At 41.1% G+C, this 17,253-nt stretch overlaps 1 protein-coding gene across 6 annotated transcripts in view; it reads left to right on the forward strand.

The window, feature by feature from the left end:
- The window catches only part of DLG3 (discs large MAGUK scaffold protein 3), a 75,681-nt gene that overhangs the window by 26,088 nt on the left and 32,340 nt on the right, over nt 1-17,253 (forward strand). For all 6 annotated transcript variants that reach the window (XM_036411421.2, XM_036411420.2, XM_036411419.2 and 3 more), the window contains one exon: nt 13,221-13,335. In XM_036411421.2, the coding sequence (XP_036267314.1) occupies nt 13,221-13,335 (115 nt within the window). The remainder of the gene's footprint in view (nt 1-13,220; nt 13,336-17,253) is intronic.

A 17,253-nucleotide genomic window follows, 5' to 3' on the forward strand; every position in this document is an offset into this window, starting at 1 on the left:
AGAGAGTGGGCTGGAGACCGGGATGGCAGGACACACACAGGCTTTATTGGAGGGAAGTGTGCCCCTGCCGGCTGCTTTCAGACAGAGGGGCGGAAGAGAGCGAGGAACGTGGTACAAGCACCTTTAAGGATAGGGGATGGGGCTTAGGGCACTCAGCACACACTGATTGGTGATTAGGGACCTAGGGACTTAGGAATCGAGGGCTTAGGGTATTTGGCAGGTGCTGATTGGTGGTTCAGAGCTCAGGAATGTCTGGCCGCAGGTGGGGTTTACGTCTGTCCATCAATTGGAGGAAGGGAGGATATATCATTCCAGGCTTCGGTAATATTTTTAAAAAATTGAGTCCGGGCATGGTCAGTGGGCGAAGGTCAGTCTTCCGTAGCTACTTCCAGCTGAGAGGGGACGTCGTCTTTTAGGGGCGTCTACCCGGGGTCTCAAAAGATTCTGGTGTTCGGTTCTGAATTCAGTGCCAGATAGATCTCTGGTTGGTGAACACCTGCATTCTATTCTGCAAGAGACTAGTGAAATAACGCATGAGACATGGGCCAAAGAGCAAGATTAAGAGTATAGATACCAGTGGGCCTAATAGAAAGCTTTCCAAATAAGAATCTAAACTGTACTGGAATTCTGAGAGCCTGGGGGCAAATGCCCAGTTCGGGCAGTACAGCAGTGGTCCAGAGAAGAGATGACACAATGTGACCTATAATAGATCAAGGCAAGAGAGAAAATGAAGAGGCAAAATCAACAGTAAGTCAAGGAGATAAAGTTAGAAATAGATGGATTGAGGAAGCAATTAGGATGTGCTGCAGCAAAACTTGAAGAAACACTGGTTGTGCCGGGAAAATGGGATGGGAGACAGTAGCAGGGAGGTTTGGCCTGAGGTTATCAAGTAGGGGAGGCAGAGTGGTCAGATCTAGAGGTAGATATTTCTGGAGGAAGATGGAGTTAAGTTTTAGGACAAGCCCTTTGAACCAGCAACTCCACCCACAGAAGGACCACCTTTTCTGAGTTATGCAGAGAGAACATTTGAGGCTCTTCTTTGTCTTTGTCTATCCCAGAATACAATCTTGACTTGACTTTGGCATAACAATAAGGCTCATTAAAGTGTTTTTCCCCAAACAAAAGATCATTCTGTCCTCAAAGGTAAATTCTGCCTCCACTTCCTCAGCAATTCTGGGAGGAGGTAATAATAGGTAGGAATGAACAAGTTGTGTTCAAGAGTACTGGAAGTTTTAGAATATCAGTTTATCCTCTCACATCCAGTCATAAAGGTTACAGAATGTTGGGATTCAATGTGGTAATGCCAATCAAATATTTTCATGTGAATATAATTTGACCCTGCAGTTTCACTTCTAGGAATCCATACTATGGTAATACTCATAGAAATATATAGTTCAGCATTGATAGTAATATTAAAAAATTATAAACAATTTAAATGTGCATCTATTGGAATATGACTGAATAAATTATGGTCTATCCATAATATGGAATAAATACTATGCAGCTATTAAAAAGAATGAGGTAGATCTCTATGTACCGACATGGATGGGTTTCCATGACATACCAGAGTATAGAAAAAAGTTAGATACATGTTGATCCTTGAACAATGCAGGGGTTAAGGACATACAACTTTTGACTATCACCAAACTTAACTAATAGCCTTACTGATAACATAAATAGTCGATGAACATGTTTTATATGTTATATGTTTTACATACTGCATTCTTACAATAAAGTAAACTAGAGAAAAGGTTATTAAGAAATCATAAGGAGCCCTAGCCAGTTTGGCTCAGTGGATAGAGCATCAGCCTGCTGTCTGAAGGGTCCCAGGTTCAATTCCAGCCAAGGGCACATACCTGGCTTGCGGGCTCGATCCCCAGTTGGGGGCATACAGGAGGCAACTAATCAATGATTCTCTCTCATCATTGATGTTTCTATATTTTTTCCACTCTTCCTTCCTCTCTGAAATCAATAAAGAAACATATTTTTAAAAAATGAAATTATAAGGAAGACAAAATACACTTATAGTATTTATTGAAAAAAAAACCCACCCAAAACTGTGCAAGTGGACCTGCGCAGTACAAACCTGTGTTGTTCAAGGCCAACTACTAGTATATATGGAAGTAAGTCTGGAAGGATGCATATGAAAATTACTAACTCATTACTTTTGGGTAGTGGGATGGAGAAATGATACAGGAGTTTCTAAAGAAAAAGTTAAAGATTTGTGAAAATCATGTGCTACTTTTATAATTAAAAAATTGTAATATCATTAACTTTCTTTGTAGGCACATTGGAAAGTGCTAAAGATAGCACTTTCCTTTTCTGTGGGATTTGCAATTATATTGACAGGGTTTTTTTTTTGTTGTTTTGTTTTGTTTGAGAGGGTAGGGCAACTCTCTTGCCTTACCTTCCTTTTTTTTAAAAAAAATATTGTGATTTTTCCATTGTTTTTATTTATTTTCTATTTTTTTTAAATTGAAAGTTTTAAAAAAATTTCTTTATTGATTAAGATATTACATATGTGTCCTCATCCCTCCATTAACCCCCCCAACACCTCCCCCCACTCATGCCCTCACCCCCCTGGTGTTCGTGTCCATTGGTTAGGCTTATATTCATGCATACAAGTCCTTTGGTTGATCTCTCCTCCTTTCCCCCACCCTTCCCTACCTTTCCTCTAAGGTTTGATGGTCTGATCAATGCTTCTCTGTCTCTGGATCTGTCCCTGTTCATCAGTTTTGTTGTTCATTATATTCCACACATGAGTGATATCATGTGATATTTATCTTTCTCTGACTGTCTTATTTCACTTAGCATAATGCTCTCCAGCTCCATCCATGCTGTTCCAAATGGTAAGAACTCCTTTTTTGCTGCAGCGTAATATTCCATTGTGTACATGTACCACAGTTTTTAAATCTACTCATCTGCTGTCGGGCACTTAGGCTATTTCCAAATCTTAGCTACAGTACATAGGGGTACATATATCCTTTCTGATTGGTGTTTCTAGTTTCTTGGAATATATTCCTAAAATTGGTATCACTGGGTCAAATGCGAGTTCCATTTTTAGTTTTTTGAGGAAACTCCATACTGTTCTCCACAGTGGCTGCACCAGTCTGCATTCCCACCAGCAGTGCAGTAGGGTTCCTTTTTCTCCACATCTTCGCTAACACTTGTCATTTGTTGATTTGTTGATGATAGCCATAGTGACAGGTGTGAGATGATACCTCATTGACATTTTGAGTAGCATCTCTTGGATAATTAGTGACTTAGAGCATGTTTTCATGTGACGCTTGGCCTTCCTTCTGTCTTCTTTCAAAAAGATTCTATTTAGATCTGTTGCCCATTTTTTGATTGGATTGTTTATCTTCCTTTTGTTAAATTGTATGAGTTCCCTTTAAATGTTGGAGCTTAAACCTTTATCAGTGATGACATTGGCAAATATGTCCTCCCATGCAGTGGGCTTTCTTGTTGTTTTGTTGATGGTTTCTTTTGCTGTGCAGAAGCTTTTAATTTTGATGTAGTCCCATTTGTTTATATTCTCTTTAGCTTCCATTGCCCTAGGAGCAGTATCAGTGAAGAAATTGCTTCGGCATATGTCTGATATTTTGCTATCTGTGGATTCCTCTAATATTTTTATGGTTTCCCATCTTATATATAAGTCCTTTATTCAATTTGAATTTATTTTTGTGTATGGTGTAAGATTGTGGTCTAAATTCTTTTTTTTGCATGTATCTGTCCAATTATCCCAACACCATTTGTTGAAGAGACTGTATTAACTTCATTGTATATTCATGCCTCCTTTGTCAAATATTAATTGGGCATAGTGGTTTGGGTGGATATCTGGATTCTCTATTCTATTCCATTGATCTATATGTCTGTTCTTGTGTCAGTACCAGGCTGTTTTAAGAACAGTGGCTTTATAATACAGTTTGAAATCTGGTATTAAGATCCCACCTACTTTGTTCTTCTTTCTCAGGATTGCTGCAACTATTCGAGGTCTTTTTTTTTTTTTTTTTTTTTTTAATTCCAGATGAGTTTTTGCAAATGTTCATTCTAGGTCTGTGAACTATTCCATTGGTATTTTAATGGGGGATTGCATTGAATCTATAGATTGCTTTGTGTAGTATGGACATTTTGATTATGTTGATTCTACCAATCCATGAACACAGTATGTTCTTCCATCTGTTTATGTCTTCCTCTGTCTCTTTTTTTCAGTGTCCTGTAGTTTTTCGCATATAGGTCTTTTACCTCCTTAGTTAAGTTTATTCCTAGGTTTCTTTTTTTTTTTTTTAACATATTTTATTGATTTTTTTACAGAGAGGAAGGGAGAGGGATAGAGAGCTAGAAACATCAAAGAGAGAAAAACATTGATCAGCTGCCTCCTGCACACCCCTACTGGGGATGTACACACAACCAGGGTACATGCCCTTGACCAGAATCGAACCTGAGACCCTTCAGTCTCCAGGCTGATGCTCTATCCACTGAGCCAAACCAGTTTTGGCTATTCCTAGGTTTCTTAATTTTTTTGGTGTGATGGCAAATGGGATTGCTTTTTTAGTCTCTCTATAATTTCACTATTGGTGTAAAGAAATGCCATAGATTTCTTGGCATTAATTTTGTATCTTGCTACATTGCCAAATTCATTTATTAAGTCTAATAATTTTTTGATGTAGCTTTAGGGTTTTCTATGTACAATATCATGTCATCTGCAAATAAGGACAGTTTTACTTCCTCTTTTCCAATTTGGATGACTCTTATTTCTTCTTGTCTCATCGCAATGACAAGTACTTCCAGTACTATGTTGAACAGGAGTGGTGAAAGTGGGCATCCCTGTCTTGTTCCTGTTCTTAGAGGAAATGGTTTTATTTTTTAATTTTTATTTTTTAGGGGAAATGGTTTTAGTTTTTGTCCATTGAGTATGATGTTGGCTGTGAATTTTTCATATATTGCTCTTATAATGTTGAGGTATGATCCTTCTATTCCCACCTTGCTAAGAGTTTTTAATCAAGAAGGGGTGTTGGATTTTGTCAAATGCTTTTTCTGCATCAATTGATAGACTATGTAATTTTTATTTCTCAATTTGTTTATGTGCCCAGGATAAATCCTACTTGGTTATGGTGTATGATCTTTCTGATGTACTGCTGGATCCGATTTGCTAGAATTTTGTTGAGGATTTTGGCATCTATGTTCATGAAGGATATTGACCTATAATTCTCTTTCATTGTGTTATCTTAATCTGGTTTTGGTATTAGGGTGATGCTGGCTTCATAGAATGAACTTGGAAGTATTCTTTCCTCTTGAATTTTTAAAAATATATTTTATTGATTTTTTACAGAGAGGAAGAGAGAGGGATAGAGAGTCAGAAACATCGATGAGAGAGAAACATTGATCAGCTGCCTCCTGCACACACCCCACTGGGATGTGCCTGCAACCTAGGCACATACCCTTGACCGGAATGGAACCTGGGACCTTTCAGTCCACAGGCTGACACTCTATCCACTGAGGCAAACCGGTTTCAGCTCCTTTTGAATTTTTTGGAATAGTCTGAGGAGGATAGGTTTTAGTTCTTCCTTGAATGTTTGGTAAAACTCCCCTGTTAAGCCATCTGGCCCCGGGCTTTTGTTTGCTGGAAGCTTTTTGATGACTGCTTCAATTTCCTCTATAGTTATCAGCCTAATGAGATATTTAGAATCTTCCTGATTGAGTTATGGAAGATTGTATTTTTCTAGGAATATGTCTATTTCCTCCAGGTTGTCTAGTTTGTTGGAGTAGAGTTGTTCATAGTATTTTTTAATGATCCTTTGTATTTCTGTGGGGTCTGTTGTTATTTTGCCTCTCTCATTTCTGATTTTGTTTTTTGGGTCCTCTCTCTTTGTTTCTTCGTGAGCCTGACTAGAGGTTCATCAATGTTGTTTATTCTTTCAAAGAACCAGCTCTTGGTATTGTTGATCTTTTGAATTGTTTTTTTGATCTCTATGTCATTCACTTCTGCTCTGATCTTTATTATTTCCTTTCTTCTGCTCACTCTGGGCTTTTCTTGTTGCTCTCTTTCTAATTCTTTGGGTTGTAGAGGTAGATGATTTACTACCATTTATTCTTTTTGAGGTAGGCCTGTAGAGCTATGAACTTCCCTCTCAGGATTGCTTTCAGTGTGTCCCATAGATTTTGGATTATTGTGTTTTTGTTTTCCTTAGTTTCCAGGGTGCTTTTAATTTCTTCTTTGATCTTATTGGTAACCCAGTTATTTTATAGCATGCTATTCAGCTTCTGAATGTTTGAGATTTTTGGATTGTTTTTATTGTAGTTTATTTCTAATTTTATGGCATCGTGGTCTGAGAAGATGCATGGTATGATTTCAATCTTCTTGAATTTGGGGAGACTTTGCTTGTGACCCAATATGTGGTCTATTTTTGAAAATGTCCCATGTGCACTTGAGAAGAACGTATATTCTGTGGTTTTGGGATACAATGTTCTGAAGATATCAGTGAAGTCCATCTGATCTAGTGAATCATTTAGGATTGCTGTGTCTTTGCTGATTTTTTTTTTTTTTTTTTTTTTTTTTTTTTTTTTTTGCCTAGAGTAGGGGTGTCGAACTCAATCAGAGAAGGGGCCAAAATCTAAAATCCAGCCTAAATCTCGGGCCGAATGGTTTACTGAACAGTCATAAACTGTCATTGTGATGGAAACGCAGCGGAGTGCAGTGATGACAGCGCCTTGCGGGCCACATTGCAAGGCCTGGCGGGACGGATTTGGCCCGCGGGCCTTGTGTTTGACACATGTGGCCTAGAGTATTTATCCAGTGATGTTAGTGGTGTATTAAAGTCCCCTACTATGATTGTATTATTGTTGATCACTCACTTGATATATTCCAGGAGTTTTGTTATGTATTTGGGTGCTCCTGTGTTGGGTGCATATATGTTTATCAGGGTTATATCCTCTTGTTGTATCAATCCCTTTAGTATTATGAAGTGGCCTTCTTTATCTCTTGTTATGGCCTGCACTTTGAGATCTATTTTGTCAGATACTAAATATTGCTACCCCAGCTCTTTTTTCATTTCCATTTGCCTGAAAGATATTTTCCCATCCCTTTACTTTCAATCTGTATGAGTCTCTTGTTCTGAGGTGGGTCTCTTGTAGATAGCATATATATGGGTCGTGTTTTTTTATCCATTCAGCCACTCGATGTCTTTTGATTAGAGCATTTAGTCCGTTTATGTTTAAAGTTATTACTGAAAGGTACTTGTTTGTAGTCATATCTATTTTTGTGACTGTGTTCCTTCTTACCTTTTTATTTATTCTTTTTACAGTATTCCCTTTTAGCATTTCTTGCATTGTTGGTTTGGTGGTGATAAACTCCCTTAGCCTTTTTTTGTATTCAAAGGTCCTGATTTCCCTTTAATTTTGATTGATAGTCGTGCTGGATAGAGTATTTTTGCATTCAGTCCTTTGCTGTGCAACCCTTTGTATACCTCCTTCCATTCCCTTCTAGCTTGATATGTTTCTGTTGAGAAATCATTTGATAATCTGATGGGGGGGTCCTTTGTAGGTAACCCTCTGTCTCTCTCTTGCAGCCTTTAAGATTCTCTCTTTGTCGTTAATATTTGCCATTGAAATTATGACGTGTCTTGGTGTGGGTCTTTTGGGATTGATTCTGCTTGGGACTCTCTGTACTTGTGTAACTTTTTTCTTCCCCATATCCAGAAAGTTTTCTGTCACTATTTCTTCAAATAGATTTTTTTAAAATTATATTTTATTAATTTTTTACAGAGAGGAGGAGAGAGGGATAGAGAGCTAGAAACGTTGATGAGAGAGAAACATCAACCAGCTGCCTCTTGCACACCCCCTATTGGGGAAGTGCCTGCAACCAAGGTACATGCCCTTGACTGGAATCGAACCCAGGACCTGTCAGTCTGCAGACAGACGCTCTACCACTGAGCCAAACCAGTTTCGGCTTCAAATAGATTTTCTAATCCTTGCTTCTCTTCTTGTCCTGGGAGCCCTATTATATGTATGTTACTTCTTTTCATGTTGTCCCGAAACTCCATTAGGCTTTCCTCCTGCTTTTTAATTTTTTTTTTCCTCCAGTTGCTGTTCAGATTGAGCTTGTTTCTGTATCTTATCTTCAAACTCACTAATTCGGTCCTCTGCTTCTTCTAGTATACTGTTGAAACTTTCCACAGTGTTTTTGATTGTAGCTATATCACTTTTCATTTCTTCCTGATTCTTGTATAGGTTATTACTTTTCTCATCCATCTGACGTATGAATTTCAAAACCATTACTCTGAATTCTTTTTCGGTCATGTTGCATGCATCAATTTCACTAATTTCCTTTCTTGGCGACTTCTCATTTTCTTTCCTCTGGGGTTTGTGTCGTATTCCCATTCTGATTATCACCAGAAGGTTTAAACTTTGAGTTGCATGGACCTGGGCCGTGTGCAATGGGAACTTCGCACCACCCAAGTGTCACTGAAGTACTCTGACACTAAGACATGTGGCTGCTGTGGGTTGGTGGGAACCAGGCACACCCAGGATCAATGTTACTAGGGTTCAGTGTGGTCTCATGTGCGCACCTAGAATCATAGACCCCGCCTGCACTCTGCTGTTGGCGTATGCCAAAAATGAGTCCCCTAGCACGTGCCAGGAATCAGAGTTTCCCTGTGTCTGCACCAAGAATAGAGTATCAGAGTCTCTGCTGCCTAGTGCGGCTTCTCGCTGAGAATCAGGGTTCCCGTGTGCGTATGCACCAAGGAATGGAGTCATTGGCTCTTAGTGTGAATGCGCTGTGAGTCAGGGATCCCAGGCCCACATGGTAAGAAACAGAGTCAAGTTAGTGGTGCTCAGTGCTGCCTCTTGCTGGGTGAATCTGGGTCCCAGTCACCATGGGAGACTAGGTTGCACAGTAGCACTGTGGCGTGCCTGCACTGCCCTTACCTTCCTTTTGAGACACAATGTACCTTATCTTTTCTCTGAATAAAACAAAACTCAATTTTGTAATCCAAGACCAACAGTTTCAAGCTTTATTGGCCATCAGAATCACCATATTTAATAACAATTGATGCTTGATAAAAATGCAGATTTGTGAGCCTGCTCAATAGGTTTTGAGTCAGTGTCTGTGGTGGAGTCCATGATCTTTCAGAGGCACCTCAGTTGATCAGTGAGAAACCCTGTGTTTGGGGAAATGACCACAAATTCTGCCCCATCCCTCTCATTATTCTCTGTGATAAGCAAAGGGGACAAGGGATAAGATGATTCACCATGGACATCTTTGTGGGTCACAAATGGTTGGGTTCATCTGAATGGGAAAACTGAATAAAAAACAGTTAAGTAGATTAGATTTTAGTAATAAGTGTTGTTTTAAAGTAGCATATTTGAAGTGGGCCCTTTGAGTTGAGGCTGGTCTTGTGGGCTTCCTTGGCAGTGACTTTCATATAATTATTAGTTACGAGTGGAAGGGGACCTTGGCAAATTGTGAGGCCTTAGAGTTCAGATGATTTTTTTTTTTAAATCCTCACTTGAGGATATGTTTTCCATTGATTTTCAGAGAGAGTGTGAGAAAGGAAGAAAAAGGGAGAGGAGGAGGGAGAGAGGGAGAGGGAGAGGAAGGGAGGGAGAGAGGGAGAAAGAGAGAGAGAAACATTGATGTAAAACAAAGATTAATCAGTTGCCTCCCATATGCATCCTAACTGGGGATGCAACCCACAACCCAGGCCTGTGCCCTGACCAAGAATTAAACTGTAACATTTTTGGTGTACTGGACCCAGCTGCAACCAGCTGAGCCACCTGATCAGGCTGAATTCAAATGATTTTTTGAAAAATATGTTATTGATTTCAGAGAGGAAGGGAGAGAGAGATAGAGACATCCATGATGAGATAGAAACATCTTCCATCAGCTGCCTCCTGCATGCTCCCTACTGGGGATGGAGCCCATAACCCAAGCACGTTCCCTGACTGGGAATCAAACCGTGACCTCCTGGTTCATGGGTTGACACTCAATCACTGAGCAACACTGGCCAGGAGAAATTCAGATAATTTTTCAGTGAAGCTTCTGTTCTTGGAAAATGGTGCCTCTAAATATTAAGATGAGGTACTATGTATCTTAAGACTATTTTAAACAGTTTTTATGTTAGAATTAGTTTTTTTTTTCTTTATTATAAACAAAGTCTCTTAATCAGATGCCCACTGTGGGTTATTAACATATCAGAAGGGTGTTTAGAAAACATATCCCAATTGCTTCAAACAGTTAACCTTGGTAAGGAAGTAAATGGAAATACTTCTTAACTACCTTTCCAAGCCCTCGGTGAAGCTGGCAGCCATCAGTTAAATAAACCATTAGGTTTATTAGTTTGAGAACAGAAGTGTCGACTTGGGCACAGTTTTCTAATTTGCTCATTTACCCAATAATAATTTATTCAGAGGCTACTGTGCCTAGTAGATGTTAGATAACTCTACAAATAAAAGCTGAGAACTATTGAGCATCCGAAACTCAAGAGGATCATCTGAATAGGGGGGGGGGGGGGGAAAGAATAAAACACAATTTAATAGACTTGAAAACTTAGTAGCAAGTAGCAAACAGAAAGTTCTCTTTCTGTAGTCTATTTTAAGTGGGCCCTCTGGCCCAGTATTATCAACCTTGGATTAGGAGCTTTGAGGAAATGGTGGTTTGGTGGTTGTTTTTTTAAAGGATTTTTTAAGTAACGTAGTTACTAAGCAACTGCCATGACTTGCTACTAAGTTGAAGTTCAGGAGGCAAGTCAGTTCCAAAGAAGGGAATATGTAAACAAGTTGTGAGGGGGAAAACGTATTAAGGATAGGTTTGGTGTATTTTTTTCTGGGTTTAATGCATATTTCTGCCTTTTACTTATCTTCCCCAAGAAAGGTCTGCCTTGTCAAAAATCTCTTTGCCCCACTTGGTTCTCCCCTTAGCCCATAAATGAGAAGCACGGCTAGAAAGGAGCCAACTAGAGAGGGCCAGGATGGAGGGCCAAACCCTGGGATGGGGCCAGTGCCCAGGCTGGCTCTTTAGTATACAGTCCTACTGTTGCGCTCTTTGGCAGTTCAGGGCTTCTGACAGATCAGTCACCACCTTCTACCTTTAGATTGGGATGCCTCATTGATATTGTGTTGCCAGGTAACCCTCAGAACAAGGACATTGTCCTGCTGCTGCTGCTTCTCTCTCTTTCCCTCCTCCCCGCCCCCGCCCACAACATTTAATGGGTGAGTCAGTGACTTAACTACTTCCTGTAGGATTTCAGAGACCAGAGTTAATGAGAACAAATCAATATAACACTAGTGCATGAAGAATGAAAGCACATGAAAAGGTGTTGGCTTCATTGGTACCAGCTGAACAAAAAGAAACTGTTGAGAAGAGGTTACTTTGTGAGTTAAAACCCCATTCCCTCCCCTTTAGGCTTTTTAGCATTTCACCTTAATACCCAGCTGAAGGTCAGGTTGCTTTGCTGAGGGAAGGGGGTGTCAGGTGTTGGAACAGGTGTTTTGTTTTCTGCAGGTACAATCAGACCACATGGGGATGAAAGTGCTTTTGTGGAATCCCCCCCCCCCCCGAAATGTGTTTATTTTTTAGAGCAGTCCCCCACTTTCAATCCCTAGAATAATTTTTTTTAATCATTATTGATTTCGGAGGGGAAGGGAGAGGGAAAGAGAGATAGAAACATCAATGATGAGAGAGAATCATTGATTGGCTGCTTTCTGCACGTCCCCTAATGCAGTGTTTCCCAACCTTCTCTCATGATGAGAATCACCTGGTGGAGTTGTTAAAACAGATTCCTGAATCCCAACTAAGAAGTGCTAAACTAGAATTTTTGAGAACATATAGGTAAAATTGCATACCTAACTTAGTGCTCTGTATATAAAATCTGCCTTAGAGCACTAGTTAAGTATACAATTTTACCTATATGTTCCCAAAAATTCTAGTTTAGCACTTCTTAGTTGGGATCCGGGAATCTGTGGTTTAACAACTCCACCAGGTGATTCTCATCATGAGAGAAGGTTGGGAAACACTGCCCTAATGGATATCAAGCCTGCAACCCAGGTATATGCCCTTTACTGGAATTGAACCTGGGACCGCAGGCTGATGCTCTCCACTGAGCAAAACCAGCTAGAGCCCTAGAATACATTTTGACTTCCTTTAAATTCAGCTGGTCATACGAAGCATGACTGTTTTCTACCATTTCCACAGCCTGTGCTTTAGATATATCCATTCCATGTGGCAATTCTAGACTTGAAAAATGTTGTGGAACTGTGTGTGTGTGTAATGAGTATCATATTTTAAATGTATTAGGACAATGTCACAGTAAGGCAGTACTATAAAAAAAAAGCCTTTTATAATAAAGTTATAATGGCTATAGTTAGTTTTCCTAATTAGGTTTTCTTAAATTTGGTGTAAACCTATAGGTAGTTCAGGTGGTTAAGCTGGTGTCAGCGGGCCTCTAAGCTGGGCCTGCATTTATGATCCTATTGACTAGCTGATTTTAGAGGAGGGAGGAATTAGCAGACTTCTAGGTTTGAGAGAATTTAGTTTTAACGTTTAATTGATACTGAAGCCAAAGCCTCTGTTTGTTAAAAGGGAAATAACTAGAGAATTTGTTTTAATGTTTAATTGATACTGAGGCCAAAGACTCTGTTTGTTAAAATGGAGGTAACTCAGGAGAGCTTTATGATCTCCTTATCTGATTGTGAGGTTTGTTTGTTTATACCTTGGCACAGGGTTCCAATATTCGCCCTCAAAAAAGACACCTAGAAACAAAAGTTGGCTTCCTTGCTTAACAATCATTTAATGGCCTACAGTCCTTTCTAGCCCCTCCACCCTGCTCTCAGGGCCATCTGTTCTGTGCGGTCCTCTTTTTGGGAATTTCTCTCCTTTGGGCCTTAGCGCCTGCTCTAAAGATTTATGAAGGCCACATTGGAACCTCTTTCCCATTTTCTTTTAAGGATTTCAAGGCGGATAAAAGCATTTTCCATTTGATACATCAAAATGTTACTCCTTTCCTGGGTGTTTCCTTTCCTTCTATGAGTGTGTGGGGTGGAGAGAAGTCTGTCTTTTTGTGCTTGGAGGAGAGACTCTTCCTGTCCCTGCAAAGATTGGCTGGGCTGGCGCTGGCTGCAGGAAGCCAAGTGTCCTCTGGCTCTGGGGCCACTGGTGTGCAGGTTCAGTGTCTCTCCTTGGCTTCATTCTTTCATCGCCCTTTCCCTTATCTTCCTGACAGAGTATAGTCGCTTTGAATCGAAGATACATGACTTGCGAGAACAAATGATGAACAGCAGCATGAGCTCTGGGTCTGGGTCCCTCCGAACAAGTGAGAAGAGGTCCTTGTATGTCAGGTAAGTCCCACTTCCAGGCCATAGGCCTTGCGCTGCATAAGGGGTGTCTGGTCCAACCCAGCCCTTGTTTACCTAGTGGGGTAGGGAGTGTGTACGCCAGCACTACAACACTTCCAACTGTATGCTCAGGTTGTGTACTTTCTGGCCAGTACTATCTCCTCCTGGTCATGAGCTGGCTTGGCTTCTTCTTTTTCGTTCATGAATGACTCAGTATGGGAACATTTTAGTGTGCTCCAATCAGAAAAGGCTAATGGATGATTGTTGGTAGTCATTATTCGAAGAGCATTGGTATGTTCAAAGTATTTCGCTTGCAATTTGTGATTTGAGGGGGAAACTTTGCATCCTTTCCCCCTTTCACGTGTGCATAATACACCTTAGGCTTTGTATCTGAGCTTATCAACTACCACTGTGTTCTGGTGCAGGGTTTCTTTCTTTAAAAAAAATATACTTTATTGATTTTTTTACAGAGTGGAAGAGAGAGGGATAGAGAGTTAGAAACATCGATGAGAGAGAATCATCAATCAGCTGCCTCTTGCACACCCCCTACTGGGGATGTGCCCGCAACCAAGGTATATGCCCTTGACTGGAATCGAACCTGGGACCCTTCAGTCCTCAGGCCGATGCTCTATCCACTGAGCCAAACCGGTTTTGGCTGGTGCAGAGTTTCTTAAGAGACCAAGAAACTGACAGGTTGCCGCATTTTTTTTTTTTAATAAATTGTGTTTGTTTGCTCCCTGCTGAACTGGTCTACTGTATCTGAGTCATAGGGCATGGGACAGGATGGTGTGCATTCCCCAGGAAGGGCGGGTGGATATACATCTTTGCGTGTATTGCTGCTGAAAATTATTCCAAGATATTGTCCAAGGTTGAGCTTCTGACCCTCAAGGCATATTGTCATACTTTGTCAGGTCAAAGTACAAATCTCCTGGGGAGTTGGACTGCTAAATGAACACTATGACCTCCTGGTAGAATTAAGTTCCTTCTTCCTGCCTGGCTTCTTGGCAAACCTCCAATAGTTGGTGCAAATATATTGTATCTCTACAAGGTTAAACTCCTTAGAGAAAGAGGTGGTGGGATTACTCCCCTGAGCCAGCGGCCTACCTCCTCCCTCTTCCCTCTCTGGGTGTTTAGTACTAACATATGGGGTTGTATAAAACTCTTGGGTTGATCTTTTTCTAGTGGCTTCTGATACTGCTTGGGGTTAGGAGGTGAGGTTGCATATGCTAGTTGCCCGGCAACATGACAATTCTGTGCTTGGGGTTGGAAATGAAGATAGCCAACTGACAGAAGGGCTCATTGCAGCTCTTCTCAGGGTGGCTGATATATTTTTTTTTAAGTTGGTCATTTGTCCATGACCCTACTACTGGGAGTGGGGCTGAGGGAGCCCCACTTTGAGCCTGAAGCCCACTAAACCCTTCATGGCTCTTTTCTAAAATAAGCATTCACATCCACTCCTTGCGTTTTGAGATAAGTTTTCTTCACATGTGCCGTGCTTACCTCCCGCTGAGAAAGGAGGAGAGCAGGAAGGCCGGAGTAGTCTCCATGATCTTCTCTGCCAAGAAGCCCAGGCAGGATCTCCTAACACGGGGGCATGGATGAGGATCAGCAATGCACTGCGGCCCCCCTGCTAAAGAGTGATACTTAAGTGACTTTGTCAGGATTGTTCCGTTCTGTGCTTTCAGCCCCCACAGATGTGGCACTACAGAGTGCGTGGGAAGCTACTCTTTAGGCAAAACAGTTTCTTCAGAGAGCTTTATTTTTAGATTTTCCCTCTGTCTATCTTGTGCTGGAGCTCCCCCTGCCTGGGCAGACGCAGTGGGGCGTTAGCTCCCGACCTGGAGGACGTGGAGCCCTCTTCTTTGGCTCCGGCCAGGAACACTCGGGCGGGAGGGTGGAAATGTACTCTGGTTCTAGCTAAGCGGTTTAGCCAGTTTACACAATCTGTCCTCACCCTTATCTTTTTAACATTGTATTATTTAAGCAAAGCAAATATGGCTTAGAAGAGTGAACATTTGTGATCACTAGACTTAATTAAAAAACAATATTTCCTGGCCGAAGCAGTGACCTGAGGTCCTTCGCTAAGCTAACCCCTCTCCCAGAGCCAGGCTTGCTCTGTTCCTTTTGTGCTTGTTTTGGGCCTTTCACTCTACACTTGGTTCCCTTTCTTCCACACGTAAACATATTCAACTCTCATCCATTCTTAAAAGAAAAGAAAAAGAAATTCCCTTGATACCAGTCATTTCTTAAACTCTCGTCTTGTCTCTCTTCTGCTCCCTACTTTTATTTGCCCAATTCTGTGCTGGGAAACACTAGTTCTCGAGAGGTTGATAGTATTATGTAAAAAATCAAAAATCAAAAATATATTGTATCTCTACAAGGTTAAACTCCTTAGAGAAAGGAAGTTGAACAAGTGTAGGATTAAACAGGAAAATAGATTTCTTCTCAGTGATTAATCTCCAGGACAGACTTACTAGGCAATTTCTCCAATAGATAGGAGGGAGCATGAGAACCTTATTTGGAGAAACCTGTCTTAACATGCAGTTTGTGAATATGAGAGTTACCTGTCCTTGCTGCTGCTATTTCTCCAAATTACCTCTTTCAGTAGGAGGGGAAGTGCATCTGCTTTTCAGTTTGGTGGTGTAGATCCCAGAAGCTCCAGAGGAGTAGGTGCCCAAGTCTGCCAGGGAGCAGTGGTGACCTCTTATTCGTCAAACTCAATGACTGATTTACTACTGCCTTCTTCTTCACCACAGTTGTTTCCATGGCTTACTTCCGTGGTCGGCAAACTGCAGCTCGAGAGCCACATGCGGCTCTTTGGCCCTTTGAGTGTGGCTCTTCTACAAAATACCACGGCCTGGGCGAGTCTATTTTGAAGAAGTGGCGTTAGAAGAAGTTTAAGTTTAAAAAATTTGGCTCTCAAAAGAAATTTCAATCGTCGTACTGTTGATATTTGGCTCTGTTGACTAATGAGTTTGCTGACCACTGGCTTACGTGTTTGTTTGTTTGTTTTTCTTTAAAGGCTCTCTTCCTACCTTGCTGAGCATTCCTCAGTCCTGTTCATTACATCTGCCCCTAAATGGCAATGTGATTTACTTTCACATGTCGTTGTGTACGTGATGCCCCTGATCTCTTTACTGAACTGCAGACATGCATGGCAACTACTTGCCGGACATGGGCCTGAACTGGCCCTCCCAGTGCAGGGTGTTCAAAATGGACCCCCCACCCAAACACACATCTAATGCTCCTCATTTCCGTTATCTAAGTTAATTGTATCACCCTACCATGTGGAAAAGGGATTAGATTCGTTCTATCATCCAAGGCAGATGTCAGCTCAACAAGAGGAAGACATTGCTAATGATTAAAGTTGTCTGCAAATGAATGGCCTGCTTCCAAAGATAGTAAGTCTGATCTTTTGTCACTGGAGGTGTTCTGGAATAGGCTGGGCAGCCATTTGCCTGGGTGTCTCAGAGGGACTTGAAGGTAAAGCAACAATCTGGATGTGATCTGCTTGGAAGCTTTCAGTAGTTTCCTAGTGTTTTCCGGATAAAGGGGAACGGACCTTTAGAAAAAACCCCACTACACATTAGGACCTTTGTTATTCTCTTGAAATTGCTTTTATTTTATTTTTTTTCTCTTGAAATTGCTTTTAAAATCCTTTTAATGATGTTACAAAATAAACATCATTATGATAATTTTGCAGATGAGAAACTGAGATTCCAGTTAGCTAAGCCCAGCCAGCATGACTCAGTGGTCTACCTAGGAACCAGGAGGTCATGGTTTGATTCCTGGTCAGGGCACATGCCCAGGTGTCAGGGTCAGTCCCCAGTGGGAAGCGTGCAGAGGCAGCCAATCAATGATGCTCCAAGTTAGACAGCCAAGAAGTCCCCAAACCGGAACCCCCCACCCCCCTGTTGTTCA

This window comes from Pipistrellus kuhlii, unplaced genomic scaffold (genome assembly GCF_014108245.1).
Source record: "Pipistrellus kuhlii isolate mPipKuh1 unplaced genomic scaffold, mPipKuh1.p scaffold_m20_p_40, whole genome shotgun sequence".
NCBI classification, from domain to species: Eukaryota; Metazoa; Chordata; class Mammalia; order Chiroptera; family Vespertilionidae; genus Pipistrellus; species Pipistrellus kuhlii.